Source organism: Rutidosis leptorrhynchoides, chromosome 7, assembly GCF_046630445.1.
Source record: "Rutidosis leptorrhynchoides isolate AG116_Rl617_1_P2 chromosome 7, CSIRO_AGI_Rlap_v1, whole genome shotgun sequence".
Classification (NCBI taxonomy): domain Eukaryota; kingdom Viridiplantae; phylum Streptophyta; class Magnoliopsida; order Asterales; family Asteraceae; genus Rutidosis; species Rutidosis leptorrhynchoides.
In genome coordinates, this window is record NC_092339.1 from 62,261,498 (window position 1) to 62,283,277 (window position 21,780).

At 33.9% G+C, this 21,780-nt stretch overlaps 1 protein-coding gene across 1 annotated transcript; it reads left to right on the top strand.

Annotated features, from left to right (window-relative positions):
• Positions 1-3,147: 3,147 nt before the first annotated feature.
• On the top strand, positions 3,148-9,565 carry LOC139858740 (vacuolar protein sorting-associated protein 52 A-like). Its single transcript, XM_071847578.1, has 21 exons — positions 3,148-3,204; positions 3,465-3,545; positions 3,640-3,734; positions 4,121-4,178; positions 4,600-4,695; positions 4,918-5,019; positions 5,155-5,238; positions 5,699-5,779; positions 5,847-5,990; positions 6,084-6,175; positions 6,284-6,365; positions 6,445-6,624; positions 6,704-6,819; positions 6,905-6,963; positions 7,470-7,570; positions 7,710-7,760; positions 7,854-8,033; positions 8,112-8,246; positions 8,338-8,412; positions 8,542-8,599; positions 9,063-9,565. The coding sequence occupies exons 2-21, from the start codon at positions 3,519-3,521 to the stop codon at positions 9,368-9,370; spliced, it is 2,124 nt and encodes a 707-aa protein (XP_071703679.1). The 5' UTR covers positions 3,148-3,204; positions 3,465-3,518; the 3' UTR covers positions 9,371-9,565.
• Positions 9,566-21,780: the final 12,215 nt, after the last annotated feature.

Below are 21,780 nucleotides of genomic sequence, written 5' to 3' on the forward strand. Positions count from 1 at the left end.
ACCCATATCGCCTTCGCTTAGTGTGGTGGCAGTGGGGAGGGGATTTTACCGGCAATGCCCTCGATTGGTCCGGGTTTCCTCCAGGGCATTAGTTGGGGGCGTGTTATGCAACTACGGAAGATGAACGTGTGGGTGGTTAAGTCCCACTGGGTGATCCCAAACTGATGTTAAATAAAAGAATGTTTCTAAAATTAATTAATTTTTACAGTTCAAAAATAATACTGTAATAATTTAATAATAATTATTACTGTATTATATACTTGTATATTTTTGCTTGTAAGATCGTCTCTACCCAACATAACATGTAATACATATAAGATCATGAGTCTCTTAGTACTCTAAAATCAACTAGTGATAGAGGGCGGTTTCCATATGCTTTATATACTAACATTATTTATTTCATACTTTCGCGATGTGGGATGCCTTTCACTTTTTTATGGCCGATTAACTTTCACTTTTTTATTTCATTTATTTTATAGTTTAGCCACTTTTCACCATGTTTGTGATGTCGTTAGTGTAATTTGTTTAATTTGACTTCCGACTCGTTTTGAATTTTTGTGTCTCGATTGTAATTGTTAATTTTTGGATCTGAATGTTTATTACGAGCAAGTTTTATCTAAATTTCTTTTTATAAAGAAATGACTAATTTTTGCAATTCCAATCATACGAAAAAAAAATTGAAATGAAAAAACAAAATGAAAAATATAATCTATACATTATTATAAAGCGCGTGCCAATAATCCTACGTGTCAATTTCTTAATTAATCTGAATAAAATTTACACACGTGTCAATTTCTCAATTACATTAAATTAAATAATTATTATTTTCTCAATTAAACTGAATTAAATAATTATAACTTTCTAAAATATCTCCTTGAATTAAAGGTACTTTGTATATGATAACTATATAGATAGACACAAAATTTATCTTTAAACTACCTACAAATCTTCAGGTAATACTAGAAACACACGGAAATTTTAAATAAAGTAACAAAATATATTTTATATTTAGTAACATAATATCATCATAAATCATATAAGCAGGAAACTAAAAAAATAATAAATAATATAATTAATCATAATATCTTAATTTTATTTTCGTATTAATATGATATACATAGAATTATTTGTACTAATTACTAATAATAAATTTTATACATTAAGAGTGAAGGTAAGTCTCAAGTGGTAGTATTTGAATTTTGTAATACACAACTCACAAGCCTCTACCATTGATTACCCAATAAAGAGATCAGATGTTCTTGCCACCTAGAGTTCACTTGTTTAATTCACAATTTTGAATATACGCACATTTATAGTAGTTGTATCAAAGTTGTCTAATTTGATTAAAAGTATATAATATTTGGTACTAATTTGTAGTTGATGTACTTTTTCTACATTAAAAGTGAAACTTTGAGGTTGTGCTATTTGAATTTTAAATTACTTAAGCCTCTGTTATTGATAGTTAAATAAAGATGTCGTTAGAAGTTTTGAAATTTATATTTATATATTTTATATACTCCGTACATTTTTATATTATATATAACTCTATTCGTCCTGAAATAATTGTTTTTTTAAGGCAAACTCACACACAACATTAACACGAATATTTACAATCACGAGTACGTCCCAAGTGGGACTTGAACCCTCAACCTCTTGGTTGGAGGGCCACCACGATACCGCTGGGCCAAATGCCCTTTGATTCATGAAATAATTGTCTTATTTTGACTTTTTAATATTTTTTATTTACAAGTATGACTTTAATTTTTTTTATTATATAATACTTCATGAATATTAGACTAATGAAAACACATTTAAAACACAATCCATACATACAAAATTCATCGAATATTATATAGTATGAAAAAATATTATATAATATAATATTACTGAGTATTTAATTTAAAATACCATGCAAAGCACGGGCTAATGATTTTATTTTATTTACGTTTTCATGTTCTTAACTATAGTCTACATTTGATCGATAACATCTGTAATTGACGTCGATACTAACTATTTTAAATATTTACAATTACCAAACTAGTTAATAAAAAAAACCCGATGCTCTAAGTTCAGCATCGTCCCTGTTTCTTCGTAAACTGAATTCTCTTTCTCACACTGCAATTACCACCACCACCACTACCACCGTCTCCTCCGGCAACGACGTGGAGTATCTAATCTTCTACCACCGCTGTCCAGCAAAACCTCCACCGCTCCTTGAACGATAGTAGATTGCACACTCAACGATCTTCATCAGGTAATCAAAGTAATATATCTACATGCAGTATATTAAATCCATACCTAATTCACTCCAACTATTCAAGTTTCATCAGAAAATCACGTGTTTTAAATCCTAATTTTATTAAGCATATATTGTATTAATTTGCGATATTCAGATTTGCGATTCTGTCATCTGAATGTATATATCATGTTTTTCGTCGATCTGAATTGCACTCGTGAAAATATGTAAGTTAGTGATCGATCTGAATGCGTTGATTCAATCTGTTTGTGGATCGTGTTATGTCATGAGCTTTTCCTCAATTTCTTTCTGAATCAATCTTCCTTTGTTTTGATTCGAACCACTGCTGCTGTTACTTTGAATTGTGTTGTGAGGAGTATTAGTTAATGCCAATTGACCACTGATTGGAGGTAATGCTGCTGTTTTTAAGTAATTTGTTGTGTTAATGTAGACATTTCATGACTGATATCCTATAGCATTAACTTTCAGTGTTGGTAATAATGGTGCAGTCCTTTTATTACTTGCAGCGATTGTGTCTTCTTGCAATTTAGCAAGACAATAAGCATCTTCTAGTGATTTAGGTTTAAACATATGAACTGTCAGTTCAATTTTTCTTCTGAAGACCTCCAACAAAGAAGCTAATGGCATGCTTTTCACTTGCCTCCAGTTTGCTCAGTAACTTTTCGAACTCATCTTGATAGCTTTGTACGATCCCTGTTTGCCTTAAGTTCTTAAGCTCGGACAAAGGATCTTCCACCCTTAATCCGAATCGTTTATGTATAGCTTGCTCTTAGTCAATCCACTCCACATTTTCCCCATGTATGCGAATGTATTGTTGATGCCAATTTAGTTACCTAACTTGCATATGGATTGAGGCTGTGCGTACCTTATCATCATCATCTATCTGAACCACTGCAAAAAACTGCCTGCTCCGATTTAACCAGCCTTTAACATCATCACCATCAAAGGTTGGAAATTCAATACTGGTCATATGAGTTAACTGTGTAGCACCTCTGTTTGCTGTACCTTCACCATCCTTTAATGTTTGCAAATCTTCCTTAAAATAATGGGTGTTGTAGTAATATGCTTTCAAATTTCTCGTTAATTCGCTCATTCATCATCGTCATATTCTGATTTACTGGTGCTGTAGCACCTCTGTTTGCTGTACCTTCACCATTCTCATTAAACTATATTAATTTTCAGGTTTACTAACTTACATCTGCTTTAGTTATAATTTCATACAGGTTAAGCTGGTCAGAAATTGTTGTATTTACGGAATAAAATGGCGGAGCTAGCAACAAATGAACTGGTACAAGTTTTCTCTGAGTTGTTACAAATAATGAATTCAGTGTAACATTTTATGGTTTTTATTATCTGTTGTGTGGATATGTTTGTTTTATCAGCGTAAACCTGAAGGTGAAACCATGGATGCCAATAAATCTGTTTTTAATTTGGGATCTGTAGTTGGTGATTTGACTGTTGAAGAGGATGCAAGCAGGTGTACTTTTTTTATCCTTGGTCAACTAATATATACAATGATATGGTCTATATCTAGTTTTGTTTATATTACTGATTGACTATAAATGTTGCTTTAGTTTTATGCATGCAAGTCATATGTATGTATATATGTTTACACTATCCACTGGTTAGAAGTATCCAGTACACTAGTATGGTGTTATTGGATATGCATGTACATACATACATCCTTACATATGTACTAACGTACACGCGAAGTCATACATACATATGAACACACACACATACATACATACATACGAACATACATACATACATACATACATACATACATACATACATACATACATACATACATACATACATCTATTCTGCATTACCTTCTGATTAATGGTTGGGTTTTTGCAGCAATGATATATCATTAGAAGGACTGCAGCAGGAGCTTGAAGAGTGCAAAACTGACGAGGTACTTTTAGTCACAAGATATTATTTCGGTCACTTGGTTGATAATTTTATTAAATATACATTGATATTTGTCATTTGAGAGTATTACTAGGAACTAAAGCAAGAGAGAATAGTTAATCTGCTAATGTTATTCCGGTCATAGTGCATGTACATATAGATATGTACATCAGTATATGTGTATGCCAGCATATGATTCATTTTGCTTTGATATACTTAATCTGCTTATTAAACTTTGGATACAACTTAAAAGCATTTAGAATTTTTGTATAATAGGTATGTATTTCTATCACCATTAGTTATTTTGTTATGCTTTATGTTAGTGCATTATCTTTTGTGGTTTGTGATATCATTTTATTTTCTTGCTATGAAAGCTGTAGCTGGTTTGTTGTTGCCTAATGTGGTGGCTATCTTTTTGCGTGTAGATTGTTGCAAATATATTGTCAAAAGGCGTGAAACTGCGGGAATATACCAAGGGCGTTGAAAACAATTTACGCCAAGTAGAATTGGACTCAATTCAGGCAAATTCCGAGTTACATTTATACGTTTGCTACTTTATTTTTCCATCTATCCCTTGTTTTTCAATTTGGCACCAATTGTTGCTATAAAGCAGGTTTTAATTGTTATTTTGTTACTACTCAGATTTTAATTTTTTAAAAATCTAGTTTTGTCTGTAAGCAGAGTTGTTCCCAATTACTCGAATCACTTTGGTGATATTTTAGTTAACTTTTCTTTTTTAACAGGAGTATATAACAGAGAGTGATAATCTAGTGTCCTTTCATGATCAAATTCGTGATTGTGACATCATTCTTTCACAAATGGAAACTCTACTTGGTGGATTTCAGGTAGTGATCGAATTTCAGGAAAATGCATTATCAGTTTCTTAAGGTTATTTCTCAAGACGACAATAGATGTCGTAGAAGTTATCATCGAACCTTTTTTGTATGTTCGTTAAATCTATTTCCTATGTAATATGGTAGGTTGAGATTGGTTCTATTAGTTCAGACATAAAAATACTTCAGGAGAAATCTTTAGATATGGGGCTGAAGCTCAAGAATCGCAAGGTAATGTTATTATGGTGTTTTGTTTTATTGGTTGAAGAGTTAGAAAGTGTGTATAGTGTGACGTCATTATTGTGAAATAGGTTCCCGATGTTTTAAAGTATATCTTCCAAAGGTGGCAAAAATGGGTAGGGTCAGGGCTCATAATGGGTAGTTTTCTAATACGGTTCGGGTCGGGTTGACCCGAAAAATTTATGTCCACATAATGTTATATAGTGTCAATATGTTTAGGAAGTTATATGGTTTCTATAATAATTTACAGTTTAAAGTAAAATGATTTTGGAGATGCTGCTATTCATCAAGAAACCACTTAGGTGACCATCAACCCGTTTGACCTGTTTCCTTTTAGCATCTTTTTAATTTCCGGGTTTTACCCGCTTATAGTTAAATCACGGCTTAATTTACTTGTTAATATGTAAATGTGTCAGACATTATGATTAACTGTTTGTGGCATATCTCACAGGTTGCAGAATCGAAGTTAGCAAAGTTTGTTGAAGACATTATTGTACCACCAAGGATGATTGACATAATTGTTGATGGAGAGGTTGTTATTTTTAGATTGTACTTGTTTGACTTCAATTAGTATTCTAATTCAAATAATTATTTTTTAGGTTAATGATGAATATATGAGGACTCTTGAGATTCTGAGTAAGAAGCTGAAGTTTGTTGAAGTAGATTCCATGGTTAAAACTTCAAATGCTTTAAAAGATGTTCAGCCCGAGTTAGAAAGACTTAGACAGAAAGCAGTTTCAAAGGTAAATTTAACTGGTCGATCTGCTGTTTACTGTGACTTCACTTTGCTTACTTGTATTTTATTCGTTTTTTGATATTTTTCGTTTATTACATAGGTATTCGAGTTCATGATTCAGAAGCTTTATGCATTGAGGAAACCTAAAACGAATATTCAGATTCTTCAGCAGAGCATCTTGTTAAAATATAAGTGAGTTTTGTCAAAATATAGTACTTACAGTAATTATTGTTTTTATTGAAAATAATAATAATTTCAACTGTAGTTTTTTATTCATCTTTTGATTTACTCTTCATGCAGGTATGTTATCTCCTTTCTCAAGGAGCATGGGAAGGAGATTTATAATGAAATTCGGGCAGCATATACTGATACAATGAACAAGGTAGACTAACTTAATTCACTCTTGTAATTATTGTTAGTTTCATTAAGGACCTTGAAAGTAATTAACTTGTTTTTGGCAGGTCCTAAGTGCCCATTTCCGTGCTTATATTCAAGCATTAGAGAAACTACAACTTGACATAGCCAGTCCTACTGATCTGATAGGTGTTGACACCAGCACAAGCCTGTTTTCAAGAGGAAGAGAACCTTTAAAAAACCGGTCTGCTATATTTGCTCTTGGAGATAGAATAAGCATTCTCAAGGTCTTATATAGCTACCAAGTACTTTTTACTTTTGTTTTTTGCCACCTGGCATTTAAGTTATGTTACACTATTGCTTCAGCAAATCGACGAGCCTTCATTGATTCCACATATTGCTGAAGCAAGTTCAAAGAAGTATCCTTATGAAGTCCTCTTCAGAAGTTTGCACAAGCTGCTCATGGATACCGCCACTTCAGAGTACTACTATATATTACTTATTCCTCTCTTTCTCACATACACACACACACACACTCACATATTTAATTTATATGTTTCTGTATAGATATGTCTTCTGTGGGGATTTCTTTGGAGAAGAATCTGTATTCTATGAAATATTTTCAGGTACTAAAACTTGAATAGAATTATACCTTGCAATCAAGACCCATATCCTCAAAAAGAGGTCCATTGGGTTGAAATGCATAGACCCATTGGGTCCGTTCACATAATTGAAAGAAGAAAATGAGGAGGTCATTTAAGACCCTATTAAATCTCAATTTTTTTAGCTAGGGAGCTGGTCCAGTGGGTCCAAGTGAAAATTAAAATCCGCTTTTAAGTTTTGGGTTTTGTTTCGCGGTTACGTTTTGTGATTCCGTTTAGTGTGTAAGTTTCGCGGTTTACTAAAAAAAATTTAAAATATAAACGTCACCGGGGTCTTGACCCGTCTCAAACTGACTCAAGCCGTTTGGTTCGTATGAGAAACTGTCCCTTTTGACCTATGACCCTGTTCGACCCGTTACCTAACGCGACCCATGTGCCAGTTATATGAATAATCAACAGTAACCTTATCCATATATCATGTACTTGTGTCAATGTTCTACAAGTTATATCTACTTCTATTATTTTGTCAGGGCCATTTGGTGTAATGGATGAGCATTTTGGTACAGTCCTTCCAAATTCCTTTGATGCAATTGGTATAATGCTTATGATCCGCATTACACACCAACACCAGGTAATCTATATGCTAAGTTTGAATTATTATTAAAAAGGCGTGCTTGTGTTTTTCGATACATCTGTTGTTACATGCATCTTCTATATATGTGTAGTCCCTTTTATCCTATGTGATAACAATGGGATCATCTTTTTTACAGCTCATAATGTCTAGGCGACGGATTCCGTGTCTTGATTCTTATTTGGATAAGGTATGTATATTTAAAGTTTTTAACTTTTAAGATATTTATGTATGTATGTATGTATGTCATTTGAGATTCTTATTAATATAATACCATTGGTAGGTGAATATCTCATTGTGGCCCCGTTTCAAGATGATATTTGACATGCACATCAACAGTCTGAGAAATGCGAATGTCAAAACATTGTGGGAGGATGATGTGCATCCACACTATGTTATGAGACGTTATGCCGAGTTTACTGCTTCACTTATTCAACTCAATGTTGACTATGGGGATGGCCAGGTTTGACCACAAAATATATATATTAATGATGATTCGGAGATGTATATGTGTTGTTAACGTTTTACTCCATTTTTACAGCTTGATCTGAACATGGAAAGACTGAAAATGGCTATTGATGACTTGCTTATCAAGCTCGCCAAGATGTTCACAAAACCAAAACAACAGACGGTTTTTCTTATCAATAACTATGACATGACAATTGCTGTTTTGAAGGTACGTCTCAGTAATTTACTTAGTAATCCAATTGGACCAAATCCACTTGATTTTTTTCAACTTTGAAACTATATTTTTATTTGCTTTTCAGGAAGCGGGGCCAGAAGGTGGCAAAATTCAGGTCCATTTTGAAGAACTTTTGAAGAATAATACAGCTGTTTATGTGGTGAGGGTTAACTACACATAATACTTTATAAGCACACACACACACAGCTTAATCGTAAAGCATGCAATCTTGTTTCCTATAATATGGCAAAAATGAAGGCATTAGATAACTATTTCTTAATTGTTACAGGAAGAACTGCTGCTGGAACATTTTGGCAACCTGATCAAGTTTGTCAAAACCCGAGCATGTGTGTGTCTTTTTCTTAATTTGTTGCTGTATATTGTGATCGAGACAATTTTGGTCAAAATTGAAAGTGACAATTTCGACCCATTTAAATTTAAATGGGTCAAAATCTGAGTTACCTTTTATTCCGACGGGTCTAATGGGATGAGTAAAATTTTAATTATAAAAAAAATTGGTCAAATTGTTGCAAATTTTTCTGAAGTGCAATATCCCATGCATATAATCTTCTACATCTTTCTTTTCATGCAATAAACTAAAAATATAGTATTTGTAAGTTGTAATAGCATAGTACTCCGTATATGTATAAATAAAAAGTGGAAAATAATTATTTAGGGTCAATCCAATGCAACCTGTATAGAAAGGTTATCCATTTTGACCATTTACCAACAACCTTGGTGGACCTTCGATATTTAATTGTCCACTTCAAAAGTATTTTGACCGTTTTACCCTTGGGGTTATGATTGCAGCTGAGGACTCGAGTTCTGGATCTGAGAAACAACCAATAACTGTGGCTGAAGTTGAACCGATTGTGAAGGACTTTGGAAGCAGATGGAAAGCAGCGATAGAGCTGATGCACGGTGATGTCATCACATCATTCAGCAACTTCCTTTGTGGAATGGATATATTAAGAGCAGCCTTGACACAACTTTTGCTTTACTATACGAGACTTTCAGATTGCATGAAACGAATCGCTGGTGGATCGACCCTTAATAAAGACCTTGTTTCCATATCATCCATTATGTATGAAATCAGAAAATTTTCAAGGACATTCTAGACGATATTCAATGAAGGGGACACGATCTAACATTTACAAAGATTTGATCGTGAGTCAATTTGTACTCGAGATCCTCTTTTCAGATTCATCATACAGTCGGGATCCTTATAGCTAGATATAATTGTTACTTGGTTTCGTCATATTGTTCATGTCTTGTTATATTTTTCTTTGTAAGCACCAGTTCCATTGTTTTTTCATATCATTTAAGATCATATACACGTTAACTGTAAGAATTTTTCCTTTCTTCCTGTAAGGCTTGTTAGTCTGATGGTTCGAATACCTGTTGTCGCGGCGGGATATGTTACATTTCTACACATAAGTGCAATTTACTTCTAACATGTTGTGGTTAGGGGATTTGTCTTGAAATTGAGGATATACAAGTGCTAAGGTTGAGCAGAGGTTTTAGAAGTTGACATCACTCACTTATTGATCGTTAACTCACGTTTACTCGTGTTATATGTATGCCTTGCTACTTCTTAAACTCACATATATACTCATTTCCAATACCAAACACACAACCCATTTGCAACCGAATAAAAGTCCATCTGATTTATCTGATATGTTCTTTTAAGTGGTGGAGAAGAACTTATTCAAGCTTATGGCATGTCATTTCTTTGAAATGAATTAAGTGATGAACACAACCACCATTGTCCACCAATGAGAACTGAATAATATATTCATGAGAGACTCCATGTTTAGTACCTTTCATTCACTTTTATGTAAAGATGTACTCCAAGTTGTTGTACCTTGCTCAAGTACAGTAACTCATGTATTTTTATAAGCTTTGAGACAGTTTAGTTCTTCTTTGGTAAATATTCATCACATCAGAGAACTTGTGTTTTGCTAATGACGAGTAAAAGTAAAGTGTGGGAGAATTTGATTTGTTTGAAATTAAACATTTTATTTGTTCTTCTTCCTTCATGATTTATAATTGATATAGGTTTAATTGATGGATTATAATTTGGGAAATTGACCAATATACACTTTTTTTCAATGTTTTCATACAATATACACTTTTTTAAAAAAAAATTACTAATATACACCATCCAGACAACCAAGTTTTTGGTCGACCATCCTTTTAACTTGGTCGACCACCTCATTTTTCAAGGTGATCGACCAAACTTCATTTAGTGCCTGGTCGACTACCATGTAAACATGGTCGACTACCACCTCATTTACACACAGTCGACCACAAGGAAAAAAATAACGCGGGCGACCAATGAGTTGGTCGACTACTCTTTTAAGGAAAGTATGAAAGAAAAGCCATGAACAAGTCGAAAGGGAAATTGGTCGACTACCCATTTTTGTTGTACTTCACAAATATTTTGACCATGATAACCCATATTTGTTGTGTTCTGGTTTCTTGCAGGTAAATGGTCCAAACTAGTTATTCAACCCTCGCTTCGCGCCGGGGGTTCGATTTTTAATGTATTTTATTGCGTTTAGTAAAATTATTTTGTGGCTAACGATGATGTCGTTGAAGCGCAACTCGCGTCGAACTAAAAGGTATAACCCGTGAGAGATTTAAATGTTATTTTAAATTAACAATATATGTGCATCTCCGCGTTTCGCTATGGAATTGTCGACTTTTAAAAATTTAACGCAAAATCAACGTATATGAAAAGTACCCCAAATATTTAGCGTTTTATAAAAAGCGTCCGTTTTGCGTATAGCTAGTGACATTGTGTTCCTAAAATTATTTCGAGTTTAACGATGGTGTCGGAAAAATTTAACTCGTTGCGAGCGAGAAGATATGACCCGTTGAATATTTGGGTGGAGTTTATTTAAGATTTTTTATGAAAATGGATATTTGACACTTTACCCCCTGTTTGGGGGGTCGATTTGATTTTTTCTAAAAAATGTGGAGGCCTTTGTTGGTAAAATGAAATTTAGTTAAAATTTAAAAAAAAGAAAAAAAAAAGGGTGAAAAGTCAAAAATGACCCTAATACTACTCCTAACTTTTGTCTATTAGTTAATATGTAAATATCCATTAATATGGTGTTTATGGTCTATAACTCTATTTTAATACAAGTACTAGTTAAATAAGTTAAAGACCCGCGATTTCGCGGGATTTTTGACGGGTCTAATCATTTAAGCTATAAAATTAAATATATAAATTAAAAAACTATTATTATGTCTAGATGAACATTAAATCAAATGTTTTTTATGAACTTGCAATTTTTAAAGTTTCAAAATGTACCAACGAACTATTATTAAGTCTATGATGAATATTAAGTCAAATGTTTTATAGGGGATTAAAATCTTTAAAGTTACAAAATGTACTAACGAATAATTAAAAAAACAAATTTTGATTCAAATTAAATAAATCATCTCCAATATCGTGATGTAGTTTTAGGCGATTGAATTAAGAATTGTGAATGATTATCTCAGATCTTCGTTGATTAAAAAGCAAACAATATTAGATAAGCCACAAAGGGTTGTGATATATTCAATAGCATAAATAGACCTCATAATACGTTGCACATATCTAACCAGCAAAGAGTTGCAATAAGAAAATACTTATGAGTAAAGGTACATACGAAGTTGAACGATATTTTTATCATAGATGGAAATACTAAATAGATGCATATATAACTATTTCATTAGCATGAGCGTCACATGAGGTGACCCATTATATAGACCCACGAATTTGCGGAGATTTTTGAGGGATGAGTCACCATTGACTTATATGAATCACTATATCTGACTTATATGAATCACTATATCTTGTATAGTATTTGTTATGTTTATAATAAATTGATTTAGTTGCAATATTAGTGTTACCTGACTTATAATCAATGTACGTTTTTTGAACTTAAAAACAATACATATAAAATAAAATTGAAAGTTTAACACTGTAAAAAAGGCTAACATCCATTTCGCCAGGAAAAGACCTGCGAATTTGCGGGATTGGTTAAAAAAAAATTGTCATAAGGTAAAACATAAGGTTTCATGTACTCGTATCTTTTCTTTGATTTCGAAGTATATGATATCCCATAGACATGAAAAAGAATATGATACACTTCAAACATATCTTTTTTGGGTGTCATGTGGTGGCTTGCATACCAGGTACCTGCATAGAGTAAGTGGCAATTAATACTTTTACCAACAACAAATATTTTTATCAACATATTGTACTACTAATGAGCAGAGCCATTACCCTTTAACAAACATTGACTACACCCCCAACTTTGGGTTTTATATGTTAAATTAAGCAAATAACTCTGTCAATCCTTGTAATATCAATATTGAATTAGTTTACATGTTCGTAATAGTCCATATTACTTTAATTAATGTTAATGTACATTACAAAATCATGAATATCGATAAATGAGAATACATGCACATGTGTACGGTGTGCGTTGAATAATATGTGAGATAAAGATTGATAAACGTTTAATATATTGCAATAAAACTTGATAGACGTTTAATATTTTCCAAAGACATAATATCATTCGTATATCAAGGTTAGGTAAATTTTATAAGTGACATGTTACTATTTTGTTAAAGAATAAACAAAGCTATGCCCATCATCCCAATATCAAGGTTAGGCCTTTTTCAACAAATTTAGAAATCTTTCTTTGATATTTTGTAACACATTACTCCTGCTTATGATTGTAACTGCAGAGAGACTACCCGAGCTTATATTGCATATTTCCTTCAAATGTATGTTAAAAATGATTTGTGTTCAAACACTTACAGAGGGATTGTTTTGTTTGTTTTAAAAATATGAAACTATAAACTAGCATTAATTAATACATAGTCCATTAGAAGGATCGTACGCAAACCTTTTAAAGTAAATGCAACTGAATAGTTTCAAGGCCACTGAAAATAATGTAAGACAAATGATGGGGAAAAAACTTTTAACGGTGACTTACATTCTTATTCAATTGCACCGACAACACACGAACCTGATAGCATCTGTCGTTACACTTTTTATTTACACCATTTTGTATGGGATCCAATCGTTACCTCCCTTATGTGGAAGCTCTTTTATAACTTTTCCATCTTTTGAAATATGTCACAATTACATCAAAAATCTCTGAAAAAGTACTCGACACAAACTTTTCTATCAACCCATATCACACGTTCATTTCAAAGTGCCAAACCCGTTCGTTGTTTTAAGCCATCAATTGTTTCTATCGTCAGATACCAATTCTAATAGGTGACTGTTTCTACTTCAGCAACTCAACAAAACATCATGAAATACACAGAGTACTAAAAACGACCAAAAAAGAAGTATTTGTTCAATACTTACTTGGATACTTAATGCTAGCATTACTACATCCATAATAAAACTTAGACATCCGTATACTCCATGGATTTCGATCACTCACCAGTCACCACTAATTTAGATCCCAAACCATGACACAAATTAAATCGAAATTAGATTTTAGAAATTATAAACTCTGGTCCAACGAATATTCATTATATCAAACTTAAATTGTTATCATCTGGGCATGAGGACTTTGCATCTCCAACATCTGAATTACATATTAGGCATCATATTCGAGCTATCCAGGTGAACATAATGTCAATGTATATAGAACGACCACTAACCAACAACATATTACTAAAAATGACTGAAATCAAACTATCATATACCCGTGATCTCAACGGATTATTGTATATAACATCGTGGTCTAAAGAACATTAACCATTGCAGTTTTGTACTATAAGCGATCCGATGTGACATGGTTATTCACATATTGTTGGAAGCTTCGACGAGCCCAACACACCCACTATAGAGGACCTAGACTATACTAGACTCACTACACCAACACTTTGACGTTGGTTAGCCTTTAATTTTATGAATTCTTAGTGCACAATGTACTTAGGCGACAGTGTCGACCATATATCTTTAGGCGGTATAACCGACCATGTATTACTTAGGCGGCAGAGCCGACCATATAATAAGAACAACAAAAATGCACTAAGAACTTAAACACAAACTAAGGCTTGATCGGGAAACTTAACAAAAACACTTATATTAAATTACAATTACAATATTACTTACAAGCTTTCTCTTCTCTACTTTCGCTAACTCACACTCTTCTTCTCTTCTTCACAACTCACTTCTTATTTCACTCTCACAACTTCACACAACACAAATGAAATCCCCTCCCATATTTATACTACTCCATGGAACATTCTAGAACCTAGATATTTCCATGGATATATAAATATCTAGATATTTCTACAACCTTCAAATATCTAGATTTTTCTTTTACATTTCAATTTCTAGATTTTTCTCTCATATTCTAATATCTAGATATTTTCTTATACATATTAATATCTAGATATTTTACCCATATACATTTACTAATTCCATATTATTCTAAATTTGCATTGTATTTTAACACTCCCCCTCAATGCAATTTTTCTTCCAACGATGTCTTGCAGATCATTCCAAGTGCTTCTCTGAATTTTTCAAACTTTAATTTACTTAGGCTCTTGGTGAATATATCTGCAACCTGTTCATCTGTCTTTGTTGGCACCATCTTGATTTTTCCTTTAAGGACCTTCTCACGAACATAGTGATAGTGCACTTCTATATGTTTTGTTCTTGCATGAAAGACTGGATTTTCTGCTAGTTGTATAGCTGATAGGTTATCGCAAAGAAGATTTACTTGATAATCTGTTGATTGATGAAGATCTTCCATTAGTTGTTTCAACCATGTAATTTCTTGTGTTGCTGATGATGCCGATCGATATTCTGCTTCAGTGCTTGATAAGGATACAGTTGGTTGTCTCTTGCTGCACCATGATATTACTCCCGATCCAAGACTAAACATGTATCCAGTTGTTGACCGTCGTGTATCATAGTCTCCAGCGTAATCGGCGTCACAATATCCAGTCACGTGACATTCTTTTATTTTCTTGTACAAAATGCCAAAGTTAATAGTGCCTTTAACATACCTTAAGATGCGTCGTACAACATCAAGGTGAGGCTTCTTCGAATTGCTCATGTATCGACTAACCACTCCAACTGCATAAGATATGTCTGGCCGGCTTAGTGTGAGATAAATAAGACTTCCGACCATCTTTCGATACATGGTAACATCTTGAAGACTTTTTCCTTCATCTGCTCGTAGTTTTGTATTCGGATCCATCGGAGTTGAGATAGGTTTGCAATTAAGCATTCCGTACTTTTGTAAAAGATCTCGCGCATATTTCTGTTGTCCCAGAAATAATCCTTCTCTTTTCTGCTCTATTTCGAGTCCAAGAAAATGTTTGAGTTCTCCAAGCTCCTTCATATGAAATCTGATAGACAGATTCTCTCTTGTTCTTTGGATCTCCTCATAGTGATCTCCCGTGATGATTAAGTCATCCACATATACTAGCACTATGGCTAGTTTTCCTTGATCTTGTTTCACAAATAAACTAGAATCTGAAGGAGCAACTGTGAAACCACTTTGTACTAAGAACTCACCAATTTTCCCGTACCAAGCTCTTGGAGCCTGCTTCAAGCCGTATAGTGCTTTCTTTAATTTGCAGACATGGTCAGGATGGGACTTGTTCTCAAAGCCTCTTGGTTGCTCCATATAAATTTCTTTGTCAAGTTCTCCATGTAAGAAAGCGTTCTTGACATCCATCTGCCACAGCTTCCAAGATTTGCTAGCGGCTAAAGCTAGTAGAGCTCGAATTGTTGTGATCTTCGCCACTGGACTAAACGTTTCTTCATAATCCAGCCCATATTGTTGAGAAAAACCTCTAGCAACAAGTCGAGCTTTATACCTTTCAATGGAGCCATCTGATCGAGTCTTCACCTTGTAAACCCATTTACATGATATTGGTTTTACATCTTTTAGCTTTGGAACTAAACTCCATGTCTGGTTTTCTTTTAGTGCATTAATTTCTTCTTCCATCGCTTTCTGCCATTCTTGACTTTGTGCTGCTTCTTCATAAGTGGAAGGCTCAATATGTATTAATTCATCCACATGAGCAGCATTGGCATACCTCGGATTAGGTTGCCTCGGCCTTGTTGATCTCCGTAATTCTTGCACATGCTCCTCGGCATCCATTTGGCTTGGACGAACCTCTTCGAATGTAGATTGATGTACCCCAGTTTTCCATGGACTCGTTTCCTTAGAGTACGATCCATCTCCTTCTTTAATTGGATCCGATATGTGCTCTTTATGTTCTTCTTTCTCTTTTGGAACTTCTTCTAATCCGTGAGATTCTGGAAGCTCTATCTTTTGAGGTGACCACCATGAAGAAGCTTCATAAAATACCACATTTCTTGAAGTATAACACTTTCCAGTATTTGGATCACAACATCTCCATCCTTTTCTTGATTCATCATAACCTACAAAAATGCATCGAATTGCCTTCTTATCAAATTTGCTTCGGAGATGATCTGGCACGAAGACGTAGCATACACATCCAAAAACCTTGAGATGATTGACGGTTGGCTTGATCTTCCATAATCTTTCATATGGTGAAATATATCCCAACTTTGTTTGCGGGAGTCTGTTAATCACGTATGAAGCCGTCCTCATACATTCGGCCCAAAATCTTCCTGGTACATTCTTACCATGAAGCATACTTCGACAAGTTTCAGCAAGATGACGATTCTTACGTTCTGCCACTCCATTCTGTTGTGGAGTATTAGGGCAAGTTAATTGCCTTCTGATCTTGTGCTTCTCAAGATACATATTGAACTCAGTCGATAAATATTCTCCTCCATTATCTGTGCGTAAGCACCTAATCTTATTATTGAGCTCACTTTCTATCTTCTTCTTGAACTCTTTAAACTTCTGAAAAGTCTCCGACTTTTCCTTCATGAAGTAAACCCACACATACCTTGAGAAGTCATCAATGAATGTCACCATATACTTCATTCCTCCAAGTGATGTTTGTTTCACTAGGCCAAAGACGTCTGAGTGTATGAGCTCTAGTGGTGTCTTGGACTGATGTTGTGACTCCTTGAATGGCAATTGGTGAGCTTTTCCAAATTGACATCCAGCACATATTGTATTTGTTCGGATATCAATTTGAGGAAGCCCATTTACTATGTGTTTCACCATCATCTCCTTTAACTTGTTGTAGCCCACATGCCCAAGACGTTCATGCCAAAGATCAGCCGTCTCATTCTTTCGAGTCTTATCCACATATGCTGTTTCAGCAGATAGTACATAGACCGACTCTATTCTTCTTCCTTGCATAATTGGATTGCCAACCACCTTCACTCTCTTGAATACGGACACATCTTCTGGTCCAAAGAGCACATAGTTCCCTTCTGCTGTTAATTGTGGTACTGACAGTAAATTCTTCTTTAGGCCAGGGACAAGATACACCTTCTCGAGTTGGAGCTTATGAGAGCCTCCTTCATTTGGAATTATTGTCTTTCCAATGTGAGAAATAGATAACCTTGAATTGTCGGCTGTCAACACGACTCTCTTTCCTTTGTAATCCTCCATTTCTTGCAGCTTTGTCCCATCGTTGGTCATATGATTTGAGCACCCAGAATCGATGATCCAATCATCTTTGTAGTTTATTTTTGACTTTAAAGTTGTTGTAAGAGCTTGATCATCTATGTCAGCTTCAACAGAGAGTCCAGCTTCTGCATCCCATGTTTCCTCATTAATGGTTGCTTCGAATGTGACATCTTTCTTCTCATCTCTTACAGCGGCCACATTTCCTTCGAAAGTTCGCCTTCTGGGGAATCTACAATCTCGAACAAAATGACCCTTCTTGCCACAATTGAAGCATTCACCATTCTTTCTCTTATCATTTTGCCCGTATTGTTGGCGATGATCTCTTCTTCCTTGTTGAGCTCCCCGAGCTCCCCCTGAAGTGTTGCCTTTTGACTTTGGGCGACTCTTCCATCCATATGTCTGACTTTCTTTCATCGCATCTTGTCTTCGAGATGTTGCTTTCTTCTTATTGGTGAAGAGTGCATCTTCTCCGTCTTTTATGGTTACTTCATTCATCTGCTTGGCTAATGCCTCTTGATTAGCCAATAAATTCTCCAGCTCTATTAATGATGGTTGAGTATGCCATCCTCTCACAGCGGCTATAAATCCATTATACTCGGACCTTAAGCCGTGGATGATAATTCTCTTCATCCTTGCATCACTCACTTTCTCTTCAGGAGCAAGTTGAGATATCTCACGACAAATAGATTTCACCTTGGTGAAATACTGAGAAGTAGATAGACTTCCTTGTGAGATACATGCGAGCTCATTTTCCAAGAGCTGGAGGCGTGCTTCATTCTTCTTTGAAAATAACTTTTCAAAAGTTTCCCAAGCTGCCTTTGGTGTTTTCTCATCACGGATGTGCTCCAATAGATCCTCCTCGATTGTAGTCTTCAATATAAATAAAGCCTTCCCGGCCTTGATGTTCCATTTTCTCAAGGCTTCGGCATTTTCTTTCGGTGGAGGCGTTGTGTCACTGCCAGCAACTATTTCCCATAAATCCTGTCCTTGTAGGTAGGATTCTATACAAGTCCGCCAATAACCATAGTTGTGGTTATTGAGACTCTTGATACCACTGCTCGTACTTGCAAGATCTGCCATCATGACGTCCAACGTCCAATAAGCTTGGTCCCTGACCGATGAGCTTTCACAGTTCCTAACTGTGCTCCGACAGAATCTCCCTTAGAGCCTTGGTGAAAACAAGTCGATGTAAACGTCCAACGTTTACCGATTTCCTCCACTAGAAATGATCCCGAACGACCCGCTCTGATACCAATTGTTGGAAGCTTCGACGAGCCCAACACACCCACTATAGAGGACCTAGACTATACTAGACTCACTACACCAACACTTTGACGTTGGTTAGCCTTTAATTTTATAAATCTTAGTGCACAATGTACTTAGGCGACAGTGTCGACCATATATCTTTAGGCGGTATAACCGACCATGTATTACTTAGGCGGCAGAGCCGACCATATAATAAGAACAACAAAAATGCACTAAGAACTTAAACACAAACTAAGGCTTGATCGGGAAACTTAACAAAAACACTTATATTAAATTACAATTACAATATTACTTACAAGCTTTCTCTTCTCTACTTTCGCTAACTCACACTCTTCTTCTCTTCTTCACAACTCACTTCTTATTTCACTCTCACAACTTCACACAACACAAATGAAATCCCCTCCCATATTTATACTACTCCATGGAACATTCTAGAACCTAGATATTTCCATGGATATATAAATATCTAGATATTTCTACAACCTTCAAATATCTAGATTTTTCTTTTACATTTCAATTTCTAGATTTTTCTCTCATATTCTAATATCTAGATATTTTCTTATACATATTAATATCTAGATATTTTACCCATATACATTTACTAATTCCATATTATTCTAAATTTGCATTGTATTTTAACACATATCAGGTCAACAAAATAGCCCACTTTAATTCACACTCAATCATTTATAACAATAGATTTATAGGTATTCATTTCACATTAAACTTTCACATACCTTTAGAGGTATGTGCATTTAAGATTAGTGTCACAACTAAACATAACATCATAACAAACCTATCAGCTAACTACCCCATGAGTTTCTACACTTTAGGATATCATTTGACTACTGCAGTCAAACGTACCAAATATAGCATCCAAAAGAATGAAGAACTAACAGCAATCAACGATCATAAAAAACACAATTTATTTGATTTAGAATTAAAAAAACAAACGATTCATAGAATAAAGATGCAATATCGGTATCTGACATCTGATTGATACAAAAAAACACAGAGAACTCACCGGGAAACACTAATTCGAATTGTACAGCGACTTAGGAACCTGATGCAGTAAGCAGTACATTATGAGAACAAAATCCACCCTAATTAGCCATTACTTCCCACCCAAAAAAACAGTGACCTGAAAACACGAAGTATCACCGGTTCGTTACAGTTGTACCACATAATCAAATATAATGAAATTCAAGGTGATCATACATTTCATAAATTTAATATCTAACATATATGTATGTGTTATTTATAACTAATGATAGATTATAATTATTGACACCTTCAACCAAATTATGAGAAACAAGAAACTGAAATTAATCATTACCTCTCGCCCCATCTCCAAAATGCAAGAATTGCATTAAATATACTAAAACCCTAACTGAGATAACTCTAACACATGAAACAAATATTTGGCTCGTCTTTACGTGTTGCTTGGATTTTCTAAGACAACCTTATGTAAGTACCGGATTCACTCAGATTCTCATTTCAACATTAGAATTTCTCAAATTCAATTTCGTCAGAGGTACCGATGAACACTAACTAACTGAAATAACATTAACACCTCAATAAAACGTTCAATTGATTTTGTATCCAAAAAAGGTTTATTTTAATCGATAGAGTTAGCATAAACACTATAGTTAAAACACCGAATTAAAACAGTGAAAAGTAATAGTATCCCTCTTCCCTCTTTTTATTAAAAGAGAAGCTTAAATGAGTAATAATTTTTTCAAAAACTTAATCATGACCATTCATTTAATTATAAAAAATAAATACAACCGTTGGATTGATTGTTGAAAAGATTATTACCTAATACGTTTTTCAATTTCAAAGTTAATGACAATAATAACCTCATTTTAACACTAATTTACAATTTACAATTACAATTTAAAATCAAATCAAATTTCAAACTTTTAAAATTACATTTAAATTGCGTAAGTATTCAACCATTTGACCATAAATTTCGGATGCCTTATTGAAAAAAATTAAATTAAATTGATAAAATTGCAAAAAAATTCCATATTTACATATGTTTTAAAATTGAAAATATGTTTAATTAGTGAATTAATAATACCAAGATTTCATGCCAAGATAAGTTTAATTAGTCAAAAATTTCATCGCTTACATATGTTAAAAAATTTCATATCACCAAAGATTATCTTCATCATAAACGATTGATTTTCATATGAATCTGCCGAAAAATTTGAAAAGAAATAAACAGTCAACCAAATCTTGCCGAACTTTCGGAAATAAACGATTGATTTTCATATCAAATCATATATTCTTTGTAAAATATGATAATATCTCCTCTATACATTACATTGCTTTAAAAAAAAAAACCCTAACTTTAAATTTAGTCATATTCGCATCATATCATCTATACATGGATCACATTGATCGGATCAACACGAAAAAATCTTATAATGTACATAGGAAGTATGATACGAGTTGGATAGAAAATGTGAATTACAATGCCAACTACAAAAGATTTAAACATATTTATGTTTTCAAAACTTTATTGCAATTTTTGACAATTTTATCAGGTTACTCTATTGATATTCTTTTTTTATCAGGTTACTCTATTGATAATTATCAGAGGCATCACGAATACAAATTTCAGATAGAAGAAAAGAAGATATGAGACGATGTTGCAATTGAAGAGGCCAAAACAAAACAAAGGCTTCTCACATGTT